The sequence below is a fragment of the Strix uralensis genome, chromosome 1, assembly GCF_047716275.1.
Source record: "Strix uralensis isolate ZFMK-TIS-50842 chromosome 1, bStrUra1, whole genome shotgun sequence".
NCBI classification, from domain to species: domain Eukaryota; kingdom Metazoa; phylum Chordata; class Aves; order Strigiformes; family Strigidae; genus Strix; species Strix uralensis.
Window position 1 is genome coordinate 19,394,436 of NC_133972.1, and position 25,809 is coordinate 19,420,244.

The 25,809-nt window shown below is 39.1% G+C and overlaps 1 protein-coding gene across 2 annotated transcripts in view; it reads left to right on the top strand.

Moving 5' to 3' along the window:
• The window catches only part of ELMO1 (engulfment and cell motility 1), a 309,226-nt gene that overhangs the window by 78,152 nt on the left and 205,265 nt on the right, over positions 1-25,809 (top strand). For both annotated transcript variants that reach the window (XM_074858472.1, XM_074858461.1), the window contains exons 7-8: positions 7,644-7,813; positions 20,351-20,386. In XM_074858472.1, the coding sequence (XP_074714573.1) occupies positions 7,644-7,813; positions 20,351-20,386 (206 nt within the window). The remainder of the gene's footprint in view (positions 1-7,643; positions 7,814-20,350; positions 20,387-25,809) is intronic.

Sequence of the window (25,809 nt, forward strand, 5' to 3'; positions counted from 1 at the left end):
GGCCAGACTACTTTCTAGTCTTCAGTATTGCTATTTATCCCTGAACCAGTGCTTATTTTCAAATTTTCTGACATTTTAAAAAAGTTTTTGTTAACTTTTTCCCAGAATCAGAGAGGTAGTTTGGAAGGAGTTTTCAAAGGACTGAATTGTTTTTTGTCAGATTAGAGAGTATTTGTATTCTTTAAATAGACATAAAATGAAGTTCTTCATGTTCCCACCCTACAATAGTATCTTTGCTTTTAAGGTACTGTTGAAGTGGTCATCATAGAGGTACCTAAAATAGATAGATTAAAGACTTCCAAGCTGTGGTTTTTAGACTGGTGACCCACACAATGCTTGTCATTTACCCTGAAAAGCTAACAAGCCATCTGTTTCCATTTTTCCTCTGAGATTCTGTATGAGAGCAACAGTGGTTAGAGCAGATAATGTGAAGAACAGGCTGCATGATATACTCCTGCAAAATAGGAAAGATGCTTTCTTAGCTGCTAGAGCCGGGTAGGAAATGTCTTTCTCATCCTGGAAAAATATTAAGATTCTGATTTCTCTCTCCTCCCCGCCCCCCCCCCCCTTTTTTTCTCTATCCCACATCCATATAAAGCTGAAACTATCTTCCCCTCCCCCCAGAAAAAGAAAATCATACCAAAAATGCTTTTTGAAGAGGTGGAGGAATTAGAAAAGGAGAGGAAGATTGAGAGAAATTAGGAGGAGCCATGTACAGGTTATGCAGTGTCTGGGAGGTGTCCATGTAGTTCCAGAGAGGCCTGAGCTGCCTACTTACTGGCTATTGTGGGGGAAAAAAAAAACCAACTGTCCGTCCTGAACTTCACAAGCCTTTTGAGGAAACTTTTTTCCCTTGAAAAGTTGAGAGGAATCATTTTGACCAGTTCTGAAGACTGCATGAACTTAAAATGCTTTTCTAGTTCTTAATTTTAATGCAACATATTACCATGACAGCCAGTAGTCTGGCTATACCCATTCACAGTTGCATACCATGAATCATTGAAAATTGGGTGAGAAGGATGAGTATGATCTTTTTGAGTTCTGTTGTCATTAGCCTCAAATTACATATTGTTTGTGTACACAGAGCAGGTACTATTAAAGACTAAAAAGAGGGAGGGGGGAAAAAAGGTAGTTTTATCTAGAAGTAGTAAACCAGCATTTTTGGGTTGGCTTTTTAAAAATTAGGATTTGAAATCTAACTCCCCAAATCTAAATGTTAAATACTTTCTCTTTTTTAATCTCAAATTTAGATTATTTTGTGTGCATATATAGGGACCTTTTTCAGAAAATCATTGTGAATATTTCAAGGGCAAAACTGCAGTTATGGTGTGCTGCTAAATCCATTATAAATGCTTGCCTTCAGAGATTTACTATGTGTCTATTTTAAACTTCTTTGAGTTAAAACTTTGCAAACGCCAGTCGTTGGGCCTGTTGGGAATTTGAACTGCCTCTTTGTTTCCGTAGGTCTGTTTGCTAAGTTTGTGTGATTCTCTGAAAGGCTGTTTTTTCTAAACAATGCTATTTTTTTCCTCTATAAACCACTCACCACACAGACGCTCTGTTTCCTAGGTAACTTGAGTACAGATTGAATTTCTCTCATATTATCTTTGTTCCTATATCATCTTTCTTATTTATTTTTAACCTCTCCTATCATCTTTCTTAACAATTCTTTGTGCTATTGTGTGTTTTTGCAGTTTTCTGTGACCTGTTTTCCCCCTTTGTCCATTAGCATTTCTGAAGGGACTCATCAAAAGTTTCTTATGCAACATTTCTTTGTATTTGAACATAAGTGACAGTTGAAATGCCAGATTGCTATTGTCTGTTTTGTGATACCCGTATTCCAGTGGATGGTGGGGAGGTGTATACATAAATGAGCTGTAATTGCTCCTGAGAGTGAGACTGTTTCAAAAGGACAGTTGTGTCCTGCAATGCAGCAAGTGGAGTCCAACCTTTTGGTGTGTGTAACTGCAGGATTCCTTCGATCAGATCCTGCAAATCCTCGTTCAAGTGACTAATCATTTTGAAAGGATGCTAAAATACTGGGAAAATTGAACTGAAGGAACTGGCCTCTTTTTTTAAATTTAATGCTTTTCAAATGGAACATTATATGAGCACTTGCTGTTTATTTGAAAGTAGCTTCTCGGGCACTTAAAAAACACGCCTTGCTCATGAACTATATACCTTACCTGCCGAGTCAATAGGTAGCCTTTTCTAATGTGGTATTCATGGTGCCTGATCATTTGCTTTTGTTGCTTGTTTTTCTTTGATCCCCTAGCTGGAGATTGGTTGAGTTCTCAAACCTGTAAGTTGTTTGTAGGCAGCTGTATTTGCGTTTCTAGCATGAACAATCATGTAAATAGGGGTTATAGTCATCATAGTGTTTTCCCAGAATGCTTTTACAGATGTGAGCAATGTGGGTTTTGATTTTTATGTGATCTACACAGACAAGGAAGTGTAGAGGTTTTTTTAACCAATTTCTACTTATGCATCTGAATCCTCTATCTTTCAGTAAAAGTTTGGGGATCTGCTGTATAATCTTTGATCTACAGTTGTTTTAATATGTGCTCAACTATCTTAATGTTCTTGAAGTTCAGTAAATGCATAAATATTTGCAGGTCTAGCCTATGATTGTGATTATGTTTATCATGTAATGGTGAATTAGTTATTACTGATCCTTACGCCAGAAGCACTGACCATGGAAGTCAGCGAGCCACTTTTAGATTTGTCTGCTCATAGTACAAGAGGAAGATTTGGGAAGTGGAATTCGTTATTGTCTTTTTACAGATAAAGATTTAGTCTCATGTTTTAAGGTTTCCAAAGGCATATTTTGAATAGTAAGCAAAAAGGATTGTTTCAAATGCAACAAGAGGAAAAACTGCTTCTCAAACATTCGTAAGTGGCTGATTGCATAAACCTGTTTTAGGCATATTTGCATAATACGTATGGTTATGCATCTGTAATGCTTTTATCGTTGATTTAGTACATGACTCTAGACGTGACCATTTCCCTGTTTCTCTGTTTCTGTCTCCTTAATTGTGTGTAGTGATTGTGTAGGACTGCTCTGTGTATTACGTTTGTACAGGGGTTTAGATGTAGAAATTGTGTTTGAGTAGTAATGTAGAAATGTTAACAATTAATATATTTACTAATTAAAATGGAATCCCATTGCTTACCTGGCATCAGACGCTAGTCAGCCTTGCTGGGTCTTTTGAATCTGGTTTGTGTATAATGATGATTATGTAACATATCCACTCCCCCATTGCTTTCTGACGTATATGCAGTTGTAGGTGAAGTGGCAGTAACAAGCCAGAAAAAGGCAGCAGTTTAAACCACTATGGTATTTCAACACTGAGTGATTTAAATTAAGCCACAGAAATGCACCTGTTTAGTTAGTACAAAACTGTGTTTGGTAGTTACTGCTGGTCTGTATGCTCTTTTTCTAGCAGAATGTTAAATAATGTGACTGATTAATCTACAGGGAAAACCAAAACTCATATTTTATTTGCTTTATTGTAAAGTATAAAGAAGAAAGCTGATTACATAATGGCAAAACAGCAATTTAAATCAGTGGTCCAAATTTCTTCCGTAGCACATTAATGTTTGATAGTGGTTGCATTTGGAATCTGTGTTCTCCTTCCTGTCCTTGCTCACTGTATTTTGTATTCTGTACAGAAACCCTGCGTATGTCTGGGTAATAAGTTGCTTTCTAAGTTTGCACAAACTACTCGTCAGCAAAGAAATTATAATTTTATCAGTAGAATCCCTTGTTAGGATGATCTTGGGATTCCTAACCTCCAAATGGCTATCTGAGTCTCTAAGCAAGTCACATCTTGGATTTAGGTCATTAGTTTTCTTTTTAAGCTGACAATCTCATCAAGCTGCTCCTTTTAAGCACTGCTACTCCCTAAGGGCAACCTGTCCTTGGAGCAAGTCATTTAAGACTAGACATGCAGCTTATGCCTCTTGACAGCCTTTTGAAATGCTGGGGCTTCAACAGCACACGTTTTACAAGCTTCCTGTCTTCCTTCCTTTCTAAACAGGAGAGCAGTTAATGCTGTCTTTCATTTACTTGAACAGCTGTGTTTCTGTTAATTCCCTCATAACTGTTCTCAGTTGGGCAAGTTTTATATATTTATTTATTCTTACCTGAATGATATTTCAGTAAGAGCAGAGACATGGCAGCTAGCTCTGCTGTTGCTTTAATAAGCTGTGCTCTCTGTCCATCCACTGATGGATTGTAAATCATTAAAATAGCTCCCTGGTAAGCACTCAGAGCATATTTCATCTGGGTTTCATTTTTTTAATGCAGTCATAAGTGAGCTGTACATTCCATAAGCATGTATGAGTGCTATGGCAACAAGAACTAGGAGGCTTGTGAGAACTGCATGGTATTACTGAAACAATATTTTCACCCATCAGGCACTTGTGATGACAACAGCCAACATTACTTCTGGCCGTGTTTCCAGTGAGACACTTACCAGCATTCTTGCTGAGACAAATATTTGTTTACTCATTTAATCAAGATCTGCTCTGCCATTATCAGTTCTTTTCCAATAGTAGAAGGAGCAAGGTTGGTTGGATGCAGTGTCTTGCAAAACTTGTTTAATGTAAGAACACTACAGCTGTGTAGAAGCTTTGCTGATGGGGCATTAGCATTGGCATAGTCAGATAAAGCCTATGACGTTAGTAAGCTCTCTTTTATGTGCTTAAAACAGGGCTGAACCACTTTTGTATCAGAGAGACATTGCTTTATAGATTTTTGTTCTCTGTAGAGGGGACCAAGCTGTCTCTGATCTAAGATTATGTTTTGGTTTTAGTGTGGTGAATTTCAAAGCTCTCGCTGACTTCAGAGGAAAGAGGATTAATGTATCTGTCAGTAGGTTGGTCCTGCTCATGATGCTGTTCTGCAGTGTAGGTGAGCTGTTAACGCACGTCCCTGTACTGGTGTTCTCCGTTTTGGTGAGAAGTATGATTAGCTCTTTCCATTCTTGATATTGACTCATGTAAAGGAAGTCTAACTGGATGGCAGCAGCAGTTCACCAGCCCCGGGTGTTTATGCTGGGGGCAGGAATCTCACCTCAAGAAGAAGGGTGAACTTGACCATTAATAATCTGTTGTTAATGCGTATGAAAGTGAGGCATTGTTTACACAGCAGTTGTAGGTGTGATGTGAAAGGCTTTGGAGGGGGATGTTCTCCTGGCTCTACTTAGATGTTCTTTCTTGCTTGCTACTGTGTTACACAGGTGATTTCAGTCCCCATGTGTTTGGCCACAGCTCCCCTGCCCAAGTTCTGCCCACTCAGACTTACTGGTTGAGCACCTCAGGAGAGCTGCTCAGTCACACTGAACCAGATGTTTTGTTCCTCTTTCCTATTTGTTTCATTTCCACTGAGCCCAGGAGCTTTCAGAGGACCCACTTCCCATGGAAAGCTGCAAGAACTTTATCCTTCAGTAGGCAGATAGTGAGGGGGTGGTAACTTCCCAGAGCCATGGCAGGTGGAAGAAGGAATGTGCACAGATTTTAATGAGCTTAGGGTTAAATCTGAACAGCCATTTCCAAAGTCAGGGGAATGCAGCTGCCATGGTGGTATTGAAGATTTTCTGAAGTGTTTCTTTTCTGAGGTGGGCAGGAATTCAGACGTTGCATGTATTCTGAGAAAGAGTAATGTTTTGAGGATGCTTTGCATCTCAGAGTCTTTCTGAGTTGTTATAGTGGGGAGTCTAGAGTAGAAACAGCTCAGTGAAGAAGGTTGTTTGGTGACGTGGGAGCTGGCTGTTGAACTTCTGGTTCAGGTAATAATAGTGGTTGCTCTGAATTTTTGTAGCTGATTATATAAGAATACTTCAGCAAAACTTCCTTCACCTGCTCTGATGAAGGGAAAGGGTTAGAGGAAGTCTTCTCTGGTTATCCTGGAATTTGGAAGTTAGTGGGATTTATTTTTATTTCCTCCATAGGCTTTCACAAATGATTTAGCCTACCAGCTGGTTAGGTTTGAGAGAATATTCTTTTAGCATCATTTAGACAGGCATAGCCATTACAGAGAGACTGTATAAGCTGTTGTTTCCCTATTACAATTCAAACCTGCTGGTAGAGTAGGTAAATTGGGGTGGCAGAAAGACCTATTGGATGACAGAATTCTACCTTTTTATAGATAATGTAACTGCTGTGGCTGCACCACCCAATACTTAAGGCATAGAAAAGCTCAGGACTAAAGATACTCTGTTTCTTTTCAATGCTGTCTTAACTGAAGATGTCAACCACAGTCATACTAACTAGAAGATATTTCCTCCCCGTACATGCTCCACACCACATAGGTTCTGGCCAGAAGCTGATTGGAGACCATGCATTAACTTTTCTTTGTAAAAAGGGGAAGTAACAAACCTTGCTGATCTTGGAGGATATTGGGACATTTAATTTATTAATGTTTGTGAAGCTGTATCTCTAACAACATGATGGTGTTTTTTCCTGTGATCCCTGTTTAAATGCCCACCTGCACTAAAAATGTCTACTATCTCAGAATCTTGATCTGCAGACGTGACCATCTCTGTAAAGAGTATATTCATTACTTGAACAGAACAGGAATTGTCTGTCAGCACAGCCTTTTCTTCTATATTTCTTCTCCAGCTGAGAAAGAATAAGCATAATCTCAGAGAAAATAACTCTCAGCAGAATTTACCATTAATTTGGTTTCCTAATGACACATAGCTTCTCATTCACCTTTCATTTGGTGCAGGTAAGAAGTGAATTTTAGGAAACTTGGATTTTCCAAGTATAGTGAGGAGGAATATTTTTCTAAGAAAAGTTAGCTAGTTATTAACTGAAGCTTTTGGGTATTGTGTTCAGGTAAGTGAAAGCATCAAATTGAAAACGTGAGATGTATTTTAAAGTATTTGTATGGCTAAAGAGAGAGACAACTGAATATACATTATTTAAATATCCCTTTTTATTATCAGTGTTCATTTTGGATTTTCACAGGTTCATCCTGTATTTGAAGCATTAATGGACAGAATAGCCTAATATATGTGGATATTGATCTTGCATAAAGATGTATGAGTGATAATATCATAGTATCATGTGGGTAGTAAATATTCCTGTGCTCCCCGTAAGAGAGTGTATGAGTTTTTGAATTGATTGTGAACAAAAGGAAGAGGGGGAGGAAGGATCAGAAGGCCCAAAGCTGGTCTCCTCTGATATAACCTGATAAGGACAGTAAATGATCTTCATTGTTAAAGGTCATGGGAAGTGCATAAACTGAGTAAGCGTTGACAGGTAAAAAAGTTGATACTGAGATTATCTGATGCAATTTGTTTTATTTTGATTTCTACTTTTATTGATGTGACACATAAGCTCTTCAAGCCAAGGGCTGTTTTCTGTAATGCTTACATTTTGCCTGAGACAATGAGATATCTGTCCACTGCTCAGCTAATGATTCTGCAACAATCCAAATAGTTATAGGTAATAATGGAGTAATGCGTGGGTATATATATGAACTACTTAATAAATTCTGAACATGCAGGTGTTAAGTATCATTAATATTAAACATGGCCATTGTTCCTGCTTGAGCTAACATTTTATTCATGATTGCCATTGTAACGAAAGCTTTTTTTCTTGTTTTTGTTTTGTATGTTTTGTTTCTCTCTTAGGCTCAAAATGCACAGCAGCTCCATGAGAGGATCCAGTCTTCTAGTATGGATGCAAAGTTAGAAGCACTGAAAGACTTAGCCAACTACTCACGGGATGTTACGTTTGCCCAAGAATTTATAAACCTAGATGGCATTTCCCTCCTAACGCAAATGGTTGAAAGTGGCACAGAGTAAGTATACTGCTTAAACTCTGACGTTCCTCCCGTTTGGAGTGCTTTCATGCTCACTCTCTGAGTGCCTGAAGTATTTCTATATACAGCTTCTAAGATTATATAAAACAAAACATCTGAAGAGTTCTGGGCTGCTGTATATCCATTATCAATGAGAATATTTTTTTAATTTCCCCTAATAGTGGGCTGGTGGGGATTGGGGGTGAGCAAAGTAGGAAATCAGAGTACTATCTGTGCCATAAAGTTTTGGGGAGACTCTGGTCCTAGTTTCTTCTCTGCCCATCGGATTTTAGATAAATTATTGATAGTATATTTAAAGGTTGATAGTTGATATTTAAAGGTTCATGTTACTGAGAACATGTGGAGCAAAACCCTGTGTTTACTTCATTTCCATTTTTATTGTTTTAATTTTGGCTGGGGTTTTTCAAATGACAGTGGCTTTTTGATGTGAAATTGAAAGCTGACCTCTGAAAACACATTTATTCTTTACCAGAACATTTTACCAATTTTCACCATTGGTGAAATTCAAGACCATAGTCCTGAGTGGAGGGTACTCCAGAAAAGTATTGACTGGATTGTTGCACTATTAATGTTCTAACAGTTACTATTTCAAGTAGGCTATTGCTTTCAAGTAAGACTTTTAGTGCTTTATAGTCAGTGTCAACCTCTACTACACGGAAGAAATCCACAATACCTACACCCTTTCCTGAGAGAAAGAAAATGCTCTGAAAGTAGCTTTCTTATTCACTTGGAGAGTTCAGTCCTGTGGACCAGACTTAAGAAGTCAATTGCTGAAATTGATCTAAATCCCATCACGAATGGGCTCGTGTTCCCTTGGATTCAAGAATGTAAATACTGTTAGGGGGTAAAGCAGAAGTAGTAAGCTTTGAAATGGAACACAAATTGTCTCTGATGGTCCCACACAAGGTATACTGGGGATTTTCCACAGAAAAATTAAGTACTTTTAGAAACCAGTAGTCTTAGTTTGGGAAATGTAAAAGTGTGCTGTCACTGATCCCTGCCTGTTATGTGGTCAATGGTTTATTGAACTTTGAATCCCTACTGCCGAACTCCAGCTATATACTGGATTTCCAATAGCTCATGGTTTCATCTTCAATGTTTTGGGGCTATGGTGTTTATTTTTTGCAGTGATGTGGTCTGTGACACATATTATGCTACTTTAAAAAAACTACAAAAAAATGCTTCTAGTTAAAAAATTTGTCAACTTGTCTTATGTTCATATAATATTTGTTATTTAGGGACCAAATTAAATTTAAAACCAAAGACAGGTTTAAGCTGATGTAAACATGCACACAGTTGCTGTACCAATTAAAAAATATACTGAATGGGAAGGCTCACATGTGCCTATGAAGATCAGAACATAAGCAAATCAGAAGTTGCTGCCTCTGTAGTTTGTCATTAATTTATTTAAATTAAATGGTTTAACTTACTCCACTGCAGAAGGTATTTAAGCTAAAGGACTTTATTTTCTCTTGAAACAGACAGGGAACATTCACATTTTATACAAGCATTTCTTTTAGCTGCATCAAGACTAAAGCAAGTGCCCTCATCACCCTTCAGATGTGTTTGCACTACTGTTTTGTAGCTGCGGGGTGGGCCAAGCTGTAGCAGACTGGTCTGGATTAAAAATAACTATTTGGGAGGGAAACTACTTAAGCCAGCAACACTGTTGAAAGAAATGCTCAGCGAATTACACCCTAGTAGTAATTTCTGCCTGAGGGTATAAGTTTTCAAACCACACAGCAGGCTTGTAGACTGGACATATGAGCAGAGTCTATAGCTGCTTTTTTTTTTTTTTTTTTTAAGTGGCTTGCATTTGGAGGGATTTCAAATTTTTCTTTTTAGCTAGTGTAATGTATGACCAAAGATACACTGATTGATCTACCTGTCTGATCTATTTATCACTGTTTCTGCCTGTGGGGAGAAACACTATCTAGTTTGGGCATTGAAGAAAGACTCAGACTGTAAGAGTTTCCAGCAGCTTCACGTGTTGATGAACTCTCAGTACTCACTGCAGTCTTTCCTGTGTTCAGCAGCCTAGATGTTCTGCAGCTTCTGAGGGGGTCTGCAGGTTGGGTTTTTCCAAGTCTGGTTTTGTGAAGGGAGTTAAAAAGCAAGGACATCTGTGCTACGCTGTATGTTCCCTTCTGCTTTTATACTGTGCATCGCTGATGGATAAGTGCATATTTAGTAGAACTTGAGATTTAATAAAAGGAGAAAATCCTAATATACACAGATTTAGCAGCCTAAACCTCTGCCATGGTGCTGCTGCTTTCCTTTCTTGTCCGACTTCAAGCTATTGATCCTGTCCTCCCACTTCAAGGTCTGTCACTCATTGCTATTTCAGCACACTAAGCCAACAGACAAATTACTTTCTCAGAAAAAGCAGGTTTTCTGTTTGGTTTGTTTTTTGACTTTATTATTACAACAAAACAGCTTCCTAAAATGACCTGTAAGTGAACAAGATGTGTGTGGAGGTTGAAGAAGGGTAATACATGGAGTTGAGAGTGGGACAAGGACAGCCAGCCATTTGAATGCCATAGGCTCTCCAGGAAAAGCAACTGGAGTCAGTCAATTGTCCTCTTATGTTCTCTATTCCTGTTTTCGCTTGGATGCTCTGCAGTACTGCTAATAAAAGGTCCTGCAAGATGCTTGCTGAACAGGCAAAGCAAGCTGAAGGCCTCCTTGCCATTAGCTCCCACCCTGGGCTGTGCCCCCTCAGTGGTGTAGCCTTGTAGGCTGTGCTGCTGACCAGGTCACCAAAACCCTTCAAACCAAAAAGCTCCTCTCCCTCCTTTTCCCTCTGCGGTACATGCCACTTCCTTTTCCCCAATGGCATTTTTAACTCTGATCGTTTCAGTGTCCATAGGTGGACCTACCCAAACACTTACATTGGCATTACAAAGAGGGGGAAGTGTTAGAGAAGGAATGAGCAGCCAAACATTTCAGGGAAGGGCAGAAACTCTAATGGCCCAGTTTTAGAAGACATTGTATTTTGTAAAGATACCTTGAAGGTATATCTTCATTGTGGAGTTCTCTTACCTACCTTTGGGTTACTGTTGTTGAGCCAGCTTTGATTGAATGAGGCTATGACTCAACCATACAGCTGAGAGAACCCTAATGGCTTGGTGCTCCTAAGAGATGGTCCAGCTCCCTGCCCCCTTCTCCCATTCCTTGTGTGTTAACCCCTCATCTCCAGCCCAGTTCTGCTTCCTTCCTGAAGCTGCTTCTGGTGTCTGGATGTTTCACGAAGCCAATCCAGCTTGTTAACTTGGTTGCAAAGTACCCACTTCTGTTTTACAGAGTTGGTTTTCTGCTCAGTTTTGGGACTTGAAGAAGCAAGAGAGGAAGTGGGCATGAGTGGATGCAGAAAAGGCCTTTCTTTGTGGCAACAGACCATTGCGTTGCCTAGGTGCGTCATTGAGCCACAACCTGAGAGCAGTCATGTTGTGAAATAGCCTGAGAGTGGCTGTCTCTGCTCTGGTATCGCAACCCAGAGACAGGGGACTAAGACTCTGAGGGGGTCAGAGGAGATGGGACATACCCCCTGGGGGGGCTGCTGCAGCTCTGGGGGGAGCCCCTCTATGTGCTTTCCCAGCTGCCCAGGGGTTAATGCAGCTGAGGACTGCCCTGCATTAGTAAGCCCAGGCTGAGTGGTGCCTCTGTTCATGGTGTTGTGCAGCTGTGCTAGAAATCGATGAATTTTGTTAATTCAAGCTTTATTCTCTATTTTCCCCAAAGGGGCAGACAGTGCTCATTAAAAGTGCCGTCATGCTCAATATAAGGTTGCTCTGAGGTTTTCTTTGCACGTGGAACTCATGTTAGGGGCAGCTCTTAAGTTATAATTTGAGTGTGTAATTAAGTTTTAGTGGGCAGCCTCTGGAAAGCAAGACTCCAGCTTTTTATATAATGTTCACTGATGAAGAGGCCTATGCTTTATTTATAAGTGGCTTTATTTATTGTGCTACTTATTCATTATTTCAGTGAAGCTGATGACTGTAAAAGTACAGTGACCAGAGTAAGAGAATGTAAATCCCTGTGTTTCTAGTTACCTCTGCTTCATTTTGCTGGTAATAAATAGTATAAGAATAAGAAGTAGTAATATAAAAAGAAGTAGAATAAATAGTAATATAAAAAGTGGACAAGAACTAACAGTGTTTCCTAGTTAATTTTTCATATATTATATTGCTGAATATTGAAGAAAATTAGAATGCATTAGAGAATAGCCCTTCCAGTTTGTTGCTGTTAATTGAAAAATAACAAATTAAGAGAGGCTTTTTTTTATTTTGCATGTTTTCAAAAGTGGTTTTAATACTATGTGTAGTTACTGTAAATTGGGCCAGATCTCCCTGAGTGCCTGCTGCGTAGAGCAAATGAACTGTAGACATGGTGTGTGCTGGCTCAAAGCCATAGGGGTTGGTGGTAGGCAGATTGTAGGGTGCATGGGGCCCTAATGAAGCTGAGAGTGCTTCTTGTCAATATGAACGTATCAGCAGAGATGCAATGTGTCTTAGAAACTGTCCACATGTGTCTCTATCCTGTTGATTGAGATGGCTTATCTTTGTTTTTCCTTCAGGCTCATTCTTGCTTCTAGAACACGCTACGTGTCTCTTATTAACTGAAGAAAAATAAGCAAAAAAAGCTGGTTTCATGTTTATTTTTATGGTTTGGGTGACCTATAAATTATAGCAGAGACTGCAAGACAAGTTAGGTCATAAAGAACAAGTAAATGCTGATTCTATTTTATAATTATCCATTATGTCAAATCACTTCTCAGACTCTGCATCTGTATCACCAAAGAGGGGTGTGGGTGTGTGCGCACAGTTATTTTCCTTTTCTGAGGCTTTTCAGAAAGAGATTTCTGTAGCACTTCTAATGCTAATTTTTTTGTCTGAAGCCTAGTTCGTGCCTAGTTAAGGGGAGTTGAATATGTGGTCCATCTGCTTGGAAGTAAAGACAGTGTAAAAGGGAAGTGTAAGGGTGTGCTGCTTCTGCTCCCAGCACCTCCCCCCCACCCCCCCACCAGTGCAATGACCTAAAATGAGGCAAAAGGAGAGCCATGATAGAAGGTCCTAGTTACCATAATGACTAATGAAAAATGTGTTCAAGAACCAAACTGGAAGAAACAATCATGTCTCTTTGCTACCCCCTGTGAGATAATGCAGTTTGCTTATTCAGAGCTGTATTCCGTAGTCTAGCCCAGAATTCATATTTCAGAAAATCATGGCTATATAGTCTTTCTGATGTAGTAGAAGACTGATAAAGATGTGGTGTTTCTTTTTCTTGAGGTATCAGAAGAGTTGTGTAATTGGGACAGACTTTCAGCCTTCCTTAAAAGGAAAAAAAACTCCTTATAGTCCCTTATAAAGTAAGAAAAGGAAAATGTAAGTTGTGAGCCATAAATATTGAAAGACTGGAGTTAATAAAAGGAATCTAAATTTATTTTTGTCATTACCAGTAATAATAATAATCTCATGGCTGGGAAGGAAAGGAGGAAGGCCTATGCAGAATTTTCAGAATTTTTTTATTGCCATTATCACGGTCTCTGTCACTTGTCATTTGGCTGAAATAACATGCAGTTTTTGCCAAAAAACTGAGACTGTGCTAAGCTTAGCTGTCTTGACAGTAACCAGAATTGTTTCTGCTGCTGTGGAGAAGGTTGTTCTTCAGAGGTCTGCTTCATCGATGTGGCTGTGCTGGGCAGGTTTATTAGTACAGCTGTGGCACAGGAGCATGCTGGTTGATGCTGCTTGGACATGGCTGCAGATAGCCTGGTTTTAATTTTAAGGGAGTTGTAATTGCTTAGTGCACGGATTGGAGAGAAAAACTTGCTTTAAATTGGGATGGTTGTTAAATTTTGTCATCTTCCTACTGGAAATAGTAAATGCAGCTACATCAGATTCATATAAGTTTCTAAATAAATGCGTATTTGTATGTTTTTTTGACTCTTGACTAAGAGGAGTCTTCTATTGAACACATTCAGTTGCAGAGTTGGCTGCTGTACAGCTGGAAGTCCATGAGACGGCAATTGTGCATGCTTTAAGGACAAATTGTATTGTTCAGTGAAATTCTAGCTCTTGGCTTGTCTTACAGAGATAATACTGTATACCAGCCCAGTGGAAAACTGAAGACAGATTGGTTTGGAGTTACTCCGACTTTAACACACTTTTTGGCACAATTGCTCACATACCTGTTAATGGTTTTTTCCATTCCAGTCTGATGAGTATTTCAGTAATGCTGTCAAAACACTTAAGCAGCCTTTGCTCACAGCACTTGTTCCTATCCTGCTTCATCTGAAGATTTATGCTAGTACTGTTTGTAGCAAGCTGGACTGGAAAACTGATGTAGATTATTAAAAGTGACAAAAAAGGCTACTTTTAAAACGATATTCCTTAACCAGTTCAGTTCCCTGATTGAGCTCACAGTGTTGCCCCAGAAAACAGTTGTGCAAGCACAACTCACTGAGTAAATGGAAAATCAATTTTCAGAAGATGTGAACAATGCTAAGCTGGTAGGTCTTTGCCACTAAATAAAGCGGTCCTTTTCCACCCTTCCTGGCTACTGGCTGTATAGTACCTGCTCCCTCGCTTGGTCAGCTCCAATGCTTGTCTGGCTCTTCAGTGATCCAATTCAGTTTGCTAATCCAGCAGAAAATAAGACAGCTGGTGGAGGGAGGAAAATAATTTGTGTTTTTGACAGCACTGGGCTGTTAGGCTCAGCCATTTCTGTGAAGCTTCACCTGGAAGCATAGATTACTTAATCTGACATTGCTGCCAAAATCAATTCTTGTCCAACAGGGGCTTTATGCAATCTTCATTTCTTAGTGCTTCTGTAATGTCGGGAGAGGGTCACTATTGTCTGTGAGGCAAAAGTCCAAAGGAATATATAAAATCAGGTTATCCGGTTATACCACTGTGGAGATGGTAACGGCAGGAGAATGAGAAAGGGCTGCAGCTCACTCTTTTAGTGCAGTTCCCATAAAGGAAGAAAGTGGGGTAGGTTTTCTTTGTGGATGGATTTTTTTGTTGGTTTATTTTTCTCCTGCTTTCTCTCTTTTGAGTTTTGTTATAAGTAGATTTCTCAAATTGATGTGAGTCAGAGCCAATCAAAATTTCAATTGTTTATTTAGCAAGCGGCAACAAGCAAAACAGCGCTGGGCGGCCGGGGAGTCCTTGCTCTACCAACGGCGCGCACTCACTTCCCGAGGGTCTGTCTTTTTTATATCCTCCGCCTTCCGGTATTGGGTCTCTCTGAGGGGCGTACTCTGCGTCTGCGCACTTTGCAGCTAGGGGGTCGCTCCATCCGGGTCTTCCTCGTGTCACCAACTCCTTGTATTTTCTGCTTTCCTGAGAGTGGCTCACAAAGCTTTTGTTTATATCTTACAGAGTATAGACACTACCCCCTTTTTTCTTCTTCTTCTCCCCTTTGTCTTTCTCCCCTTTGTCCTTCTTCCCTTTCTCCCTCTTTTCAGTCTTTTGCATAGTAGGAGTCCTTGCTTCAGCATTTCAACTTAGATAAGCACTTGCAGTCAGTTAGTCGTTACACAGTGTAATAGTTAAGATTAAGCTTAGGCCTACATAGTTTATGGAGTAACATGTCACGAGTTCCCAGTATCTTTAATGGAATTTGATGAACAAACAGTTTACTGTCTATCACAAGTTTGTTTCCCCATCAGTCTTCAGGCCTGGATTCTACCCTCCCTCTCAACACACACACGAGCACAATTTCTTGTATATCCTTCTGATTGATGTCACATATATAGTGTACACTGTACATTTTAGATAAAAACCTCATCTGAAGATTGAACCATCAAAGATCACATCTTGGGAGAGAAGAAGGGGAGAGTTGCTGCTCCTTGCTCTCCCCCTATCCTAAATGCCTTTTCTTACTTTTTTCTTCTTTTGTTTTTTCTTACGTTGCCTGTGTTTAAGAATATTAGCATTTAAATGACCCCTGCTAAGGGTCATATCAACACCTTGTTGACAGGAACAGGGAAGAGGAGACAGTTTTACTGGGTTTTGTTTGGCAACCACTTTTGTAAAATGTGGTAAAAAGAGTCATTCTAGCAGTGGATTTATATTTCCAAATGCTCTTCAGAGTACCAAGCTGGACAAAACTTTTTTTTTTTAAACTCCAGACAAAAGTGTAGTATTTGAGGAACCATCAAAAATAAGAAGAGCTTAAAATCTCCACTTCTGCAACTTTCCATGGTGTTTTTGTCTCTTGCACTGTGGTGATTGTGGGATGTTGTGGTGGCTGAGGAGTGGTAGTGCTGCTGCATAAGTAATTTTGCAGATATAATCCAAATAATTGATTCCAACCTCCTGGCCAGAGTGTTTCCCAGACTTCATTTATATGTGATAACCACAGCTGATACAGACAGAAGCCAGAAATACAAATTCCTGTGTATTTGTCTTGTCACATTTCTAAACAGTGCCTATTATCCAGAAAGTGGGTTATCCTTGTGTTTGCCTGAAAAGCAGTAGTCAAATACCGATTTAATGTGGTTAGCAGGTCGTTCATCCATCATCCGGTCAGTTTTTCTATAGAGGAGGAAGTTTCTGAGAACATCTTCCACCTTTGCTAATATTGGCCCTCTCTGGGGCCATACTGCATGGAAAGCTTTTATCCTCAGTGGTGTTTTTTCCTACTCTGCACATGTTTAAACAGTGCAGGCTCAGAAACATTGGTTACGATGAAGTGGTGTGATTGCTTTAGGTCTTGGCATTGTTGTCTCCAGTGGGTCCACACTGGCTTCCACAATGGGACAACATTTTAGTTGTTCTCCCCAGTGCGGACAAGCCCTTACTGTGCTCTGTGTGTTACTTCAGCTGGACTTTAGATTTGGGGTATCTTTGTTCCTTGTACAGCAATTTTTGCACATGAACGGATGGGAGTTGGTCTGGTCAGGTCCTTGCTAAGCTGGTCTCCGCTGGAAGCTTTTCATGACATAACCTGCAGTATTTGACCAAGTATTAAGTCTGTATGGCTTGGGGAAGTCCAAAGGAAGCTGCTGCTCCTTGGGATTCAGCTGGAAATGTATCATGAAGTTCCTTTGAGGCCAAACAAGGAACATATGCTAGCGAAATGTCTAAACCAATAACTTGTTGTTAATGTTTATTTTGCATTATGTTGGCATTTGTTTTGAGATTTCTCCCTGTATAAAAATTACTGTCTGTTTTTTTTTGTCTTTCACCCCTATGGTATCTGAACCTTTCACAAACGCTATTTAATTTACCCTCATAACATTTGTGTTTTGGCCATGGTTTTGTTCCCATCTGTGCAAGTGTAACTGAGGGTTCATTTCTTTAAAAAAAAAAAAAAAAAAAAGAGAGAAATATATGTATTGGGCTAATTACAGTGTCTAGATCAGTAAGGCTTTCAGCATTGTTGACCATACCTGTGGTAACTCACCCAGGAAGCATTTTATAGAACTATGTGGTTGCTATCACAGAGTCAGCCCTCTAGAGGAAACAACAGTTATGTGTACATAGAAAGAGGAGAGCTGATGGAGGTGTCAGGTTGTCCTTGTTCCTTTCCAAGTCAGCCGGCTTGCTTGGCTACTCCTTCAGTGGTAACTTCAGCATAGTCTGTTGGTGAATATGAGAGGAACTGCTCACGCCAGGTCCTTCTGTATTAGGTTTTTGGTTTGATGATGCGATGAAAATAGCATGCACTCTTAGATAACAGCCTCCACCTGTTCAGTGATAAAAGTCTATCTATAATCACCCTGTACCATGTTGCTGCAACACTTGATGTCCTAGATTAATTGCTGCTCTTATCACACTTTCCAAAGCAACTGAAATTAGTAGGAATTGTTTGGTTTAATACGATGGTTATCTTTCCTCTCAAGTCAAAATTTGCTTTGAATTACTTTACCAGAAAAGTCCTGTATGATTCAATACTTTCTCCGTGTTATTCTAAATTTATGTTCTCTTCTACATTGCACATCTTCTGACCTCAAGTTACCTGATTGCCAGTTAATTTAAGAATTCTGTAAATGCTAAGAGAGTTGCTGCCTAAATGTTTTGTTCTAGGGCTCAGATGTTTGTTCTTTAATCCCTGGGCTCAGTCATGGAGGAAATGCACCTGATTTATAGCCTGTTGTGAAAAATCTCTGGCAAAACTGAGTCTGCCCTTTGAAGTGCTACCCGTTTGCAAACGCCACACTTGTTTCTCTTTGATGTCAGACAGACACAGCACCAATTTCAAGTTTACTTGATGCTTAGACAAAGCCAGCACCTGGATGAAAAGCAGCTGTTTTAAAAATTGGGCTCAGAAGGATGCTATGAAGTTTTGCTGGCATGTGCTGCATAAGGTTGCTTAGATCCACGCACATTTGGGAGATGACAAAACTCATTTGTGGTGGTCGTTGTTCTTGTTAGGGTTCAGCAGAGTCTGCCTCAATAAACAAGAACTCTGCAGAAGCACAGGAATGACACTCTGCTGAAGCTGAGATTGCCTACTGTGGGAAATGCTTTGAACTTTTCTGCTTCTAAAAGCATGTTGAGGGTAATTTTCTCCCCTTTCTAAGGCTGTCTGATCATTAGGATGCTTTTTGTTTGCTCGTTACTACTGGCTACACAGATAGCTGTTGTAGCATAAAAGAACCAAAGCCATGAAATTCAAGAACAAAATTTTGTCACTTTTCTAATTTGAGCTAGGCTGTAGCCTAATCTGTGCTCGGATACACGGTAAACTGTGCCATCCTTATCTTTAGGCAGGGGTATTGCAGCTCACAGCTAACAATGAAGGATTTCAAACCACTCTTCTGTGACACTGTCCATGTTTTCTTCCCTCATGGTTACACAAGCCAGCCCAAAAGCTGCCCTTCCTGAGGCTGGTCTTTCTTGAAAAGAGTCTTTACATAGACTCATGTCGTCTCTGTAGAAAGCACAAAATTATTTATGCATAGACAGAATGGAAAATGCAGGGTGGGAGGAGCTACTGCTGTACCAAAAGGGAAAAAAAAAATAGTCTAGCCAAGTTCTGGGAGAGAGTTGAATCAGTGGTTGGAGAGCTTGGAGTCCTAGAGCTGTTGTGGGCTTAATAGTGTGGCAGCAAGTGCAAAGGGAAAGACCTGGGGAGAAGGAAACTGAGAAGGAGGGACCTCTTTGTTCTCCTTTTGAACAGTATTCTGCCCAGTGTGGAGCTGCAGCCAACCCTCTGCAATAAAACTGTGAAATGGATTTAGGAGGCACAAGAAGGAGTTAAGTACGAAATGGATATTTTGTGTTCTTTTTTGTTAAGTGGTGTTTTAAAAAGAAGTTATTTATCTTGGATGCCATTCTTACTATTGATAGTCTCTTCAACTTGCTTAGTAGCATAATCAGCAGTTCTGAAGCCAGTTATTAGCAGGAAGATGACTTGCAAATTGTGATTTGTGGGCTACAGCTTTCAAATGCACTTATTATTTGCCCCCCCCCCCCCCCCCCCCTAACATTTGGCTTCCAGTTTCCTGAATATAGTAATATGATGCCATAGCTTCTGGTTCACTGATGAGACAAAACAGTGTATCTCTTGGGGGGAAAAAAATGGGAAATGCCTAAATAAAAAAAACCTCCTGGGGTATGTTAAACCTCTTGCTGCAACTAGGAACCAAGTGTTTTGGAAGCTACTAGGAAAGCAAGAGCATTACACTGATGGTTGGGTGTGTAACTTGGCCTCTTAGGATCTGAATCAACAAGGGACATTCTTAAGCAGGTTATTGTCTTTCTCAAGTGGGTTGATTCAGCACCTTGGGTCTAGGCATGTCCATCAGTATGTGAATTTTAAGAGCAAGAGCTATGGGTGACCTTACACATTCTGTTGGAATAAGGCTGTTGCACTGTATTTATCTGTCATGGACCTGGTGCAAGATGGGTTTGAGTTGTTGAGTAAATGCAATTATGTGGTTAAAAACCCAGGGTAAACTCTTTGCCTCCTTTTGAAGTCAACAGAAAACTTGTCCTCGACTTCAGAAGGTCAGGATTTTGGTCTGTGTTGGTTCTAGATACACAACAACTTTCAGCCATGCTCACAACTCTGACATCAGTATTAGTGATAGAGACTGAAAGTAAATAAAAAGAGTTTTTTAGGCAACAGTTACACATCATAGCAAGGTGACAGAAAATGCTTAATGTGTAAACCTTTATTACTTGTACCAAAGATGACTTTTACACAAATACTTAACCTAATTTAGGATGCTTGTACATGCTTTAATGATCAAGAGAAACAGGTTTTAGAGAAATCAGATATATTTCCCCATCAACTGTATTTTCTCTTCTGCTTTTTTTCCTAACAGAAGTTAACACAAGTATTCTGAGCAAATATTTGAAATTAATTTTGAATGTTCTTTACCAGTTACTGAACTGTTTCTGTTCACAGCACATTGTTAGTAATTTACTGCCTCTGATTGTGTCTGCCTTTGAATTTTATGAATCACGTATGGATGTGGGGGTGTATGTGTATACATAGGTAAATAGAGTACAGATGTTTTAAAGTGTGTCTCCTCACGTGCAAGTTTTAATTTTGCAGACGATATCAGAAATTGCAGAAGATAATGAAGCCCTGGTAAGAACCTGATTAGATCATCATCTTGCACACTACCTCTTCTTTTGCATGACTGAGTTCAGGCCTTTACGCTAATCTTTATATGTAAATACAACTGTGCATATTCATTCAGCAATTCTTCAACCTTCTCTGTTTTCTGCTCTTTGATGCCTGTTAAAATTTTCTGATGAAGCCTTGCTTTGCTTGTGGAATGAGTGCTTCAGTTCTGTAACTTCTGCAGGGGTTTCTACCATTTCTGAAGTAAAGCTTTTGTTTTGTTTTCTTTCTTCATTAGAGCAAACAATTTCCCCACCTTTCCCAATTCCGCTCTTAAATTTGTCTGGCTTACATAGTTGATAGTAAGAAATTTTAATTGTTAGTGTTTTTAATTTAACTGTTAGTGAGATGAAAGTAAGAGTCATTGTGTCAGTCTGAATTCCTGTTATTTGCTGGTCTCAGGTAATGCTAATTGTTGCCGATAACTTCATAAAGGAAAACTGTAATATAGTAAAGGGCCTCATATCAGAAAGTTCAGAAGCGTGCTTATTTCCCTGATGATTTTAAATGGAACTCTTCTGTGTGCTTCAAGTTAAGCACAGGCTTCACAGCCTTTGATAAATTGGGACCCCGAGACATACTCTAGTATCTTGATTGGCTGGCAAATTTGACATCTCAAGTATAGCTAAAACCCAAGGAAGCAAAAGAATAATTAATCAATTAACCATATGTCTGTCACTCTGAGAGCTTGATGTGGTTTATCACGCAGGAAAGGCAGCTCCCCATCTGAATCCATGCTAAATCATACTTTCACAAATCTGCTGTAAACCAAGCTCTGACACATTTATTTTTAAATCATTGCCTAATACATGAATTAGACAGAATAAATTTGGCAGGAAACTTAAATTCTTCTATGTTCGCTTTCTCTACCTAATAAAAAGTAACTTGTTTCATAAGAGAAAAGTTTAGATTCTGAGGAAAATGATTAAAATGGCACGAGGCTTTCAGAACTCTTGGCAGCATCACCCCTGCCTAGACAAGGTACTTCCTGTGCATTTAAATGGTGGGGTTTTCCTCACTGCTGTGAAAGTTGTTCTTTGTGGAAGAATAGTTATACTCCTTCAGCATCTCTTTTCTTCTAAATTCTCTTATCCTGTAGGCTTCACTAAATTATGTGATTGTCCTCAAGACAGTACCAAAATACTGACTTACTATTTCATTGCACCCTGGTTTTAGGACCTGATCATACTGATGATCTGAATTAATTTTTTTAATGTAGTTTAGTTTTGTTTACTCATGGGTACAAGGCATTACTCACTTAAAGAGGATTCTTATTGATCAGTGTAGGGCACATCAGTGGATAAAGTAGTAAAGAAAGTGTTTGTGACTGGAGTTCATTCTAACTTTTTGAAAGTTAAATCCTTCCAGTAGAAGCTTCAATTTACGTTGGGGCACACAGTTTAATATTTTGATTTCCATCAGTAGCACATGAAATGGTACAATTAAAAATAACACAAATTCTTGATTTTGGGTCTTGTACTAGAAAAAGATACCAGAGCCGTTCGTCAAGATGTGGAACCAATAATTCTGAAAGGTGAAGTGTATACACTAGTGCTCTATGAGCATAGTAATCAAACATCCTGACTATTTTCACCCATGTATTAATGGGAAAAGGTCCAATGAAACAACTATAAAAAAAACCCTCAGAGCTTGATATAGTGAACTAAACTAAACTTTAAAATTTTGCAGCCTCCACCTGCTGTCTTCTTGACTAAAGAAACTTAAAGAAACCAAATGCTATTTTTTTTAAAAAAAAAGTTACTTTTGATTTACAGGATGACATATTTCATAAATTGACAGTATTTCATTTTATCTCTGGTAGCTTGCACATGCTAACCTGACTTAATTAAAACCTAATTTTCACAGAGAGGCCTTGTTTAATAGCTTTTTCCACTAAAGGAGTTCTTATAACTAAGAGTTTCTTTTCCCTCTGTCTTTTCAGTTTTAGGGATTTCATTTATCCCATGTTGGCTAATAATTGGATTTTTTAAAAAAAAATAATTCCCATGAAACAGCTGTATTAATTTGCCTTTGCATTGCAGTACTGAATTGTAGTCAAACCATGCTGATTGAAGAGTGATTTTTCCTGTGTAGATAGTTATTCCTGGTCTTTTAAGAAAAGCTGATCCATTTAAGGAAATTACCATGAAATGAGCAAAAACAGGAATTTAAAAGATGCGGAATAAGAGAAAAGGTAATTCTAATCATATCTTCATGAAGAACCACTGTGTAATAGTTCTTCTGGGCTAGTTTCCCATGCAGACAAATGCTTAATGTATCTCAAAGTGGATTTAGTCATACTCCATAATAAGAGTATCTATACCTGGATTTATTCAAGAATAGTTACAGTTCGCTTAAAATTCGCCACTTGTTTTCTTTAATCAGAGTTAATTTTCATGTTTAGAGAATCCCTGATACCAGGGGTACAAAGCTATTTCAGGTTTTTGGAATGCCTGTGGTTTAAAATCAGTAGGGCAAAATGAACGCAGTGAAACTGTACCACAAAGAAATATTTCAGTGGTGCTTGGCACGATGCAGAAAAACCCTAATCTGTGTCAATTGCAGTGTAGCAGTTAGGTGCATTTTCTGTAATCATCTAGAAAAATGGGGGCAGCTACCCTGCAGATTTTTCAGTCATTTTCAGCTGTACAGAATAAGTACCAAGTAGGTGTGAATTGCTCCTAGTTTGATTTGATGGTGGTTTAGCTTCACCCTTGGAAAGGTTATTTGAAGAAACAAGGCAGTGTGGAAGCAATGAAGAGGAGCCATAGCAATAAAAAAGGTACTTGTTCACACTGTGCTTGCAAAGCATCTTGCTGCATCATCAGTCTTGCTTTTAGACTTAGTTAGGCTCTTGCCCCCATGCCTTTTCCAGAGCTCTTGTCCACTGATGATTAGATATATTCTGCTCCCCTGTTTAAATTTATTCATGGCCATTTATCCTTGACAACTCTAACTTAAAAAGCTGTTCTTACTCTTTGATGTTGACCTCAATGATGTCAGGCCTTTCAGCTGCCCAGTATTAGGCTGTGAGCACAGTTGCTGAATGATAAGGGACTTAAATTTAACCACTTCCTTAACTCCTGTATTTGGTAGTAGGCTGCTACTCTCTCGTTGCCTCCTGCCCAGTTAAAATTGTTTCTTTGCTGCCTTCCCCCTATACGATTAGAGATCAGCTTTGGTTCTGTTTTGCCCTTGAAAAATAGTTTGTTTAAAGATGTACTGTCTTTGGCTTCTAGTCCTAATCAGCTGGTGGCTGTATCCTGGTTGTGACAGACAAGCAATAGTTAATTTCCAGATTCACCTATGCAACTTTTATCATGTAAAATATGAGACAGTCCACCTAGCTTTATAAAAGCTTGTATTGCCTTTTTTTTTTTGTTACCTGATGACAGCTGAGCCTGACTAATTATCTTGTTTTAAAGAATCATTTGAACAGCTGAATAGTTTTCCCTCCTCAATAGCAATAAAATGTTCATTTTGGTATCTATGTTAAATATGGATTGAGATATTTGTTTTGTTTTGTTTTTTTTTCTCAAAAAATATAGGGAATTTGGGTGCTCAAGACCCACTGATTTATTTTGATAAGAAATCTAAATTGCTTTAGGCATCTTTCAAAATATCAGACATAGTTCTATGTATACATCTGAGGATTACTTAGCACACATGATAAAAAGATGGTTTAGCATGTAGAAATGATACTAGGAAGGCAGGTGAGGGACAGGTGTGGTGGTCAGGGTCACATGCACATTCCTGTCATTTTTATTTTTAGGAAAGAAAAGCTAGTATCAAAATGTGTGGAGTTTATTTTCTTCACAGTTTCTTAAGGTAAGAATGCAGAAAATTCTTAGGAACATAAGTTAACAGGCTTTGACCTGATATTTCTCTAAAACCTAGAGATGTGAAACGCAACTGTTGGCTTACTCTTCAGTCAGATTTGTCGGAGAGGTTGAGGTGCACAGGCTGTGGATCGGAGCATGGCTGTCCATCCACACTGGAACAGCTCACACTGGGACAGCTGATGGTGTTGCAGATCACAGCTTTCCACTGCCTAAGTGGCTTTTGCCGAGAGCTGCTGTGGGTGAGGAGGTGCTTCTTGACCAGCTCGCCCATCCTCACAAGGGTGGTTAGAAGAGGGCAGTCAGACAGCAGAGAATGGGGAAACTTCATCAGCTGTCGCAGTGTAAGGTGTCTCCACCTAAGAGCCAGAGCCCTGAACAGTGTTCAGGAGGGATTGTACAAGTATCTTGGCTGAGACCATAGATCATTAAAATGTCAGTGTTAGTGAGATATGAAATTGGAATTACACAGTGCATCTTTCTGATCATTTTTCCTCTCTTGCTGCGATGACACACATTAAAAAGCACCTTCATCAGGAATTACCTTTAAACTCTTAAGTCATTTTGCCAGAGTAGCAAGGGTTTGATATTTACAGAACTGTCATGCCTTGTGCTGTGGATTAGTCTAAAAAGATTTTTATGAAGAAAGAGGCCCCATTATTTTTTGGACTTTTTGTATGACTAAAATGCTTACTGAGATTTCGAGTTAAACATCTCCTACCACGTATTTTCTAAGATTACTATTTTTATAAACAAGCTTTGATTCCCTTGAAATTTCTCACATCTATTCTGTCTGCTGCTCTTAATAGTATGAGTGTGTCTGTGCATGTGTGTCTTGAAATGAATTGCTTGGAAGTCTATTTCTACCTATCTGCTTGTGTTTAAACACGTAACAACGAATCAACACCACTCCCTTCCCCCTCCAGATACTTTAAGCCTTATCTTACTCTAGTTACCCTGGAGATTGCTTTCATCTCTAGCTGTGCTATTCCTAATGCTTATCCTTTAAGTCTGGCTTTTGACTTTTGCAATACCACTTAGTATATACATGTGTGTGCAGGTGCATATGTATAGCTAGATATTTAAAAAATACATAATATCTATGTGTGGTGCTGCATAATATATAGAGTTAGAGTATTTCTTGCTGCTTGATTAGTCCCAGTGTTGCACCTCTTCATTCTCATTAATTATTGAAGCAGTGTCACTGGAGTGACACCTGGTGGGGTGTCTGATCAGTTTAAGTTGAGAAGTATCTTCACCTTCTGGATCCCCAATGGTTGTATCATTGTTACATCTACTAAAACCAGGTTTATACATTAATACCAGCTATTTTCAGCTCCATTAACCCAGTTTCCTTTCCAAAGCTGTGGAGGAGGCTGGATTAACTGGCAGGATTAATCAGTAGTTTTGGTGAGAAGAACAAATGAGACTGTTGAGTTCAGGTTAGTTTAATTCTTTTACGTTCCAGCCACTGCTATTCTGAAGGTGAATATCCATATGCAAGTTTAATACAGTTCAAGTAATCCCTCTAAACTATACCCATTGTTA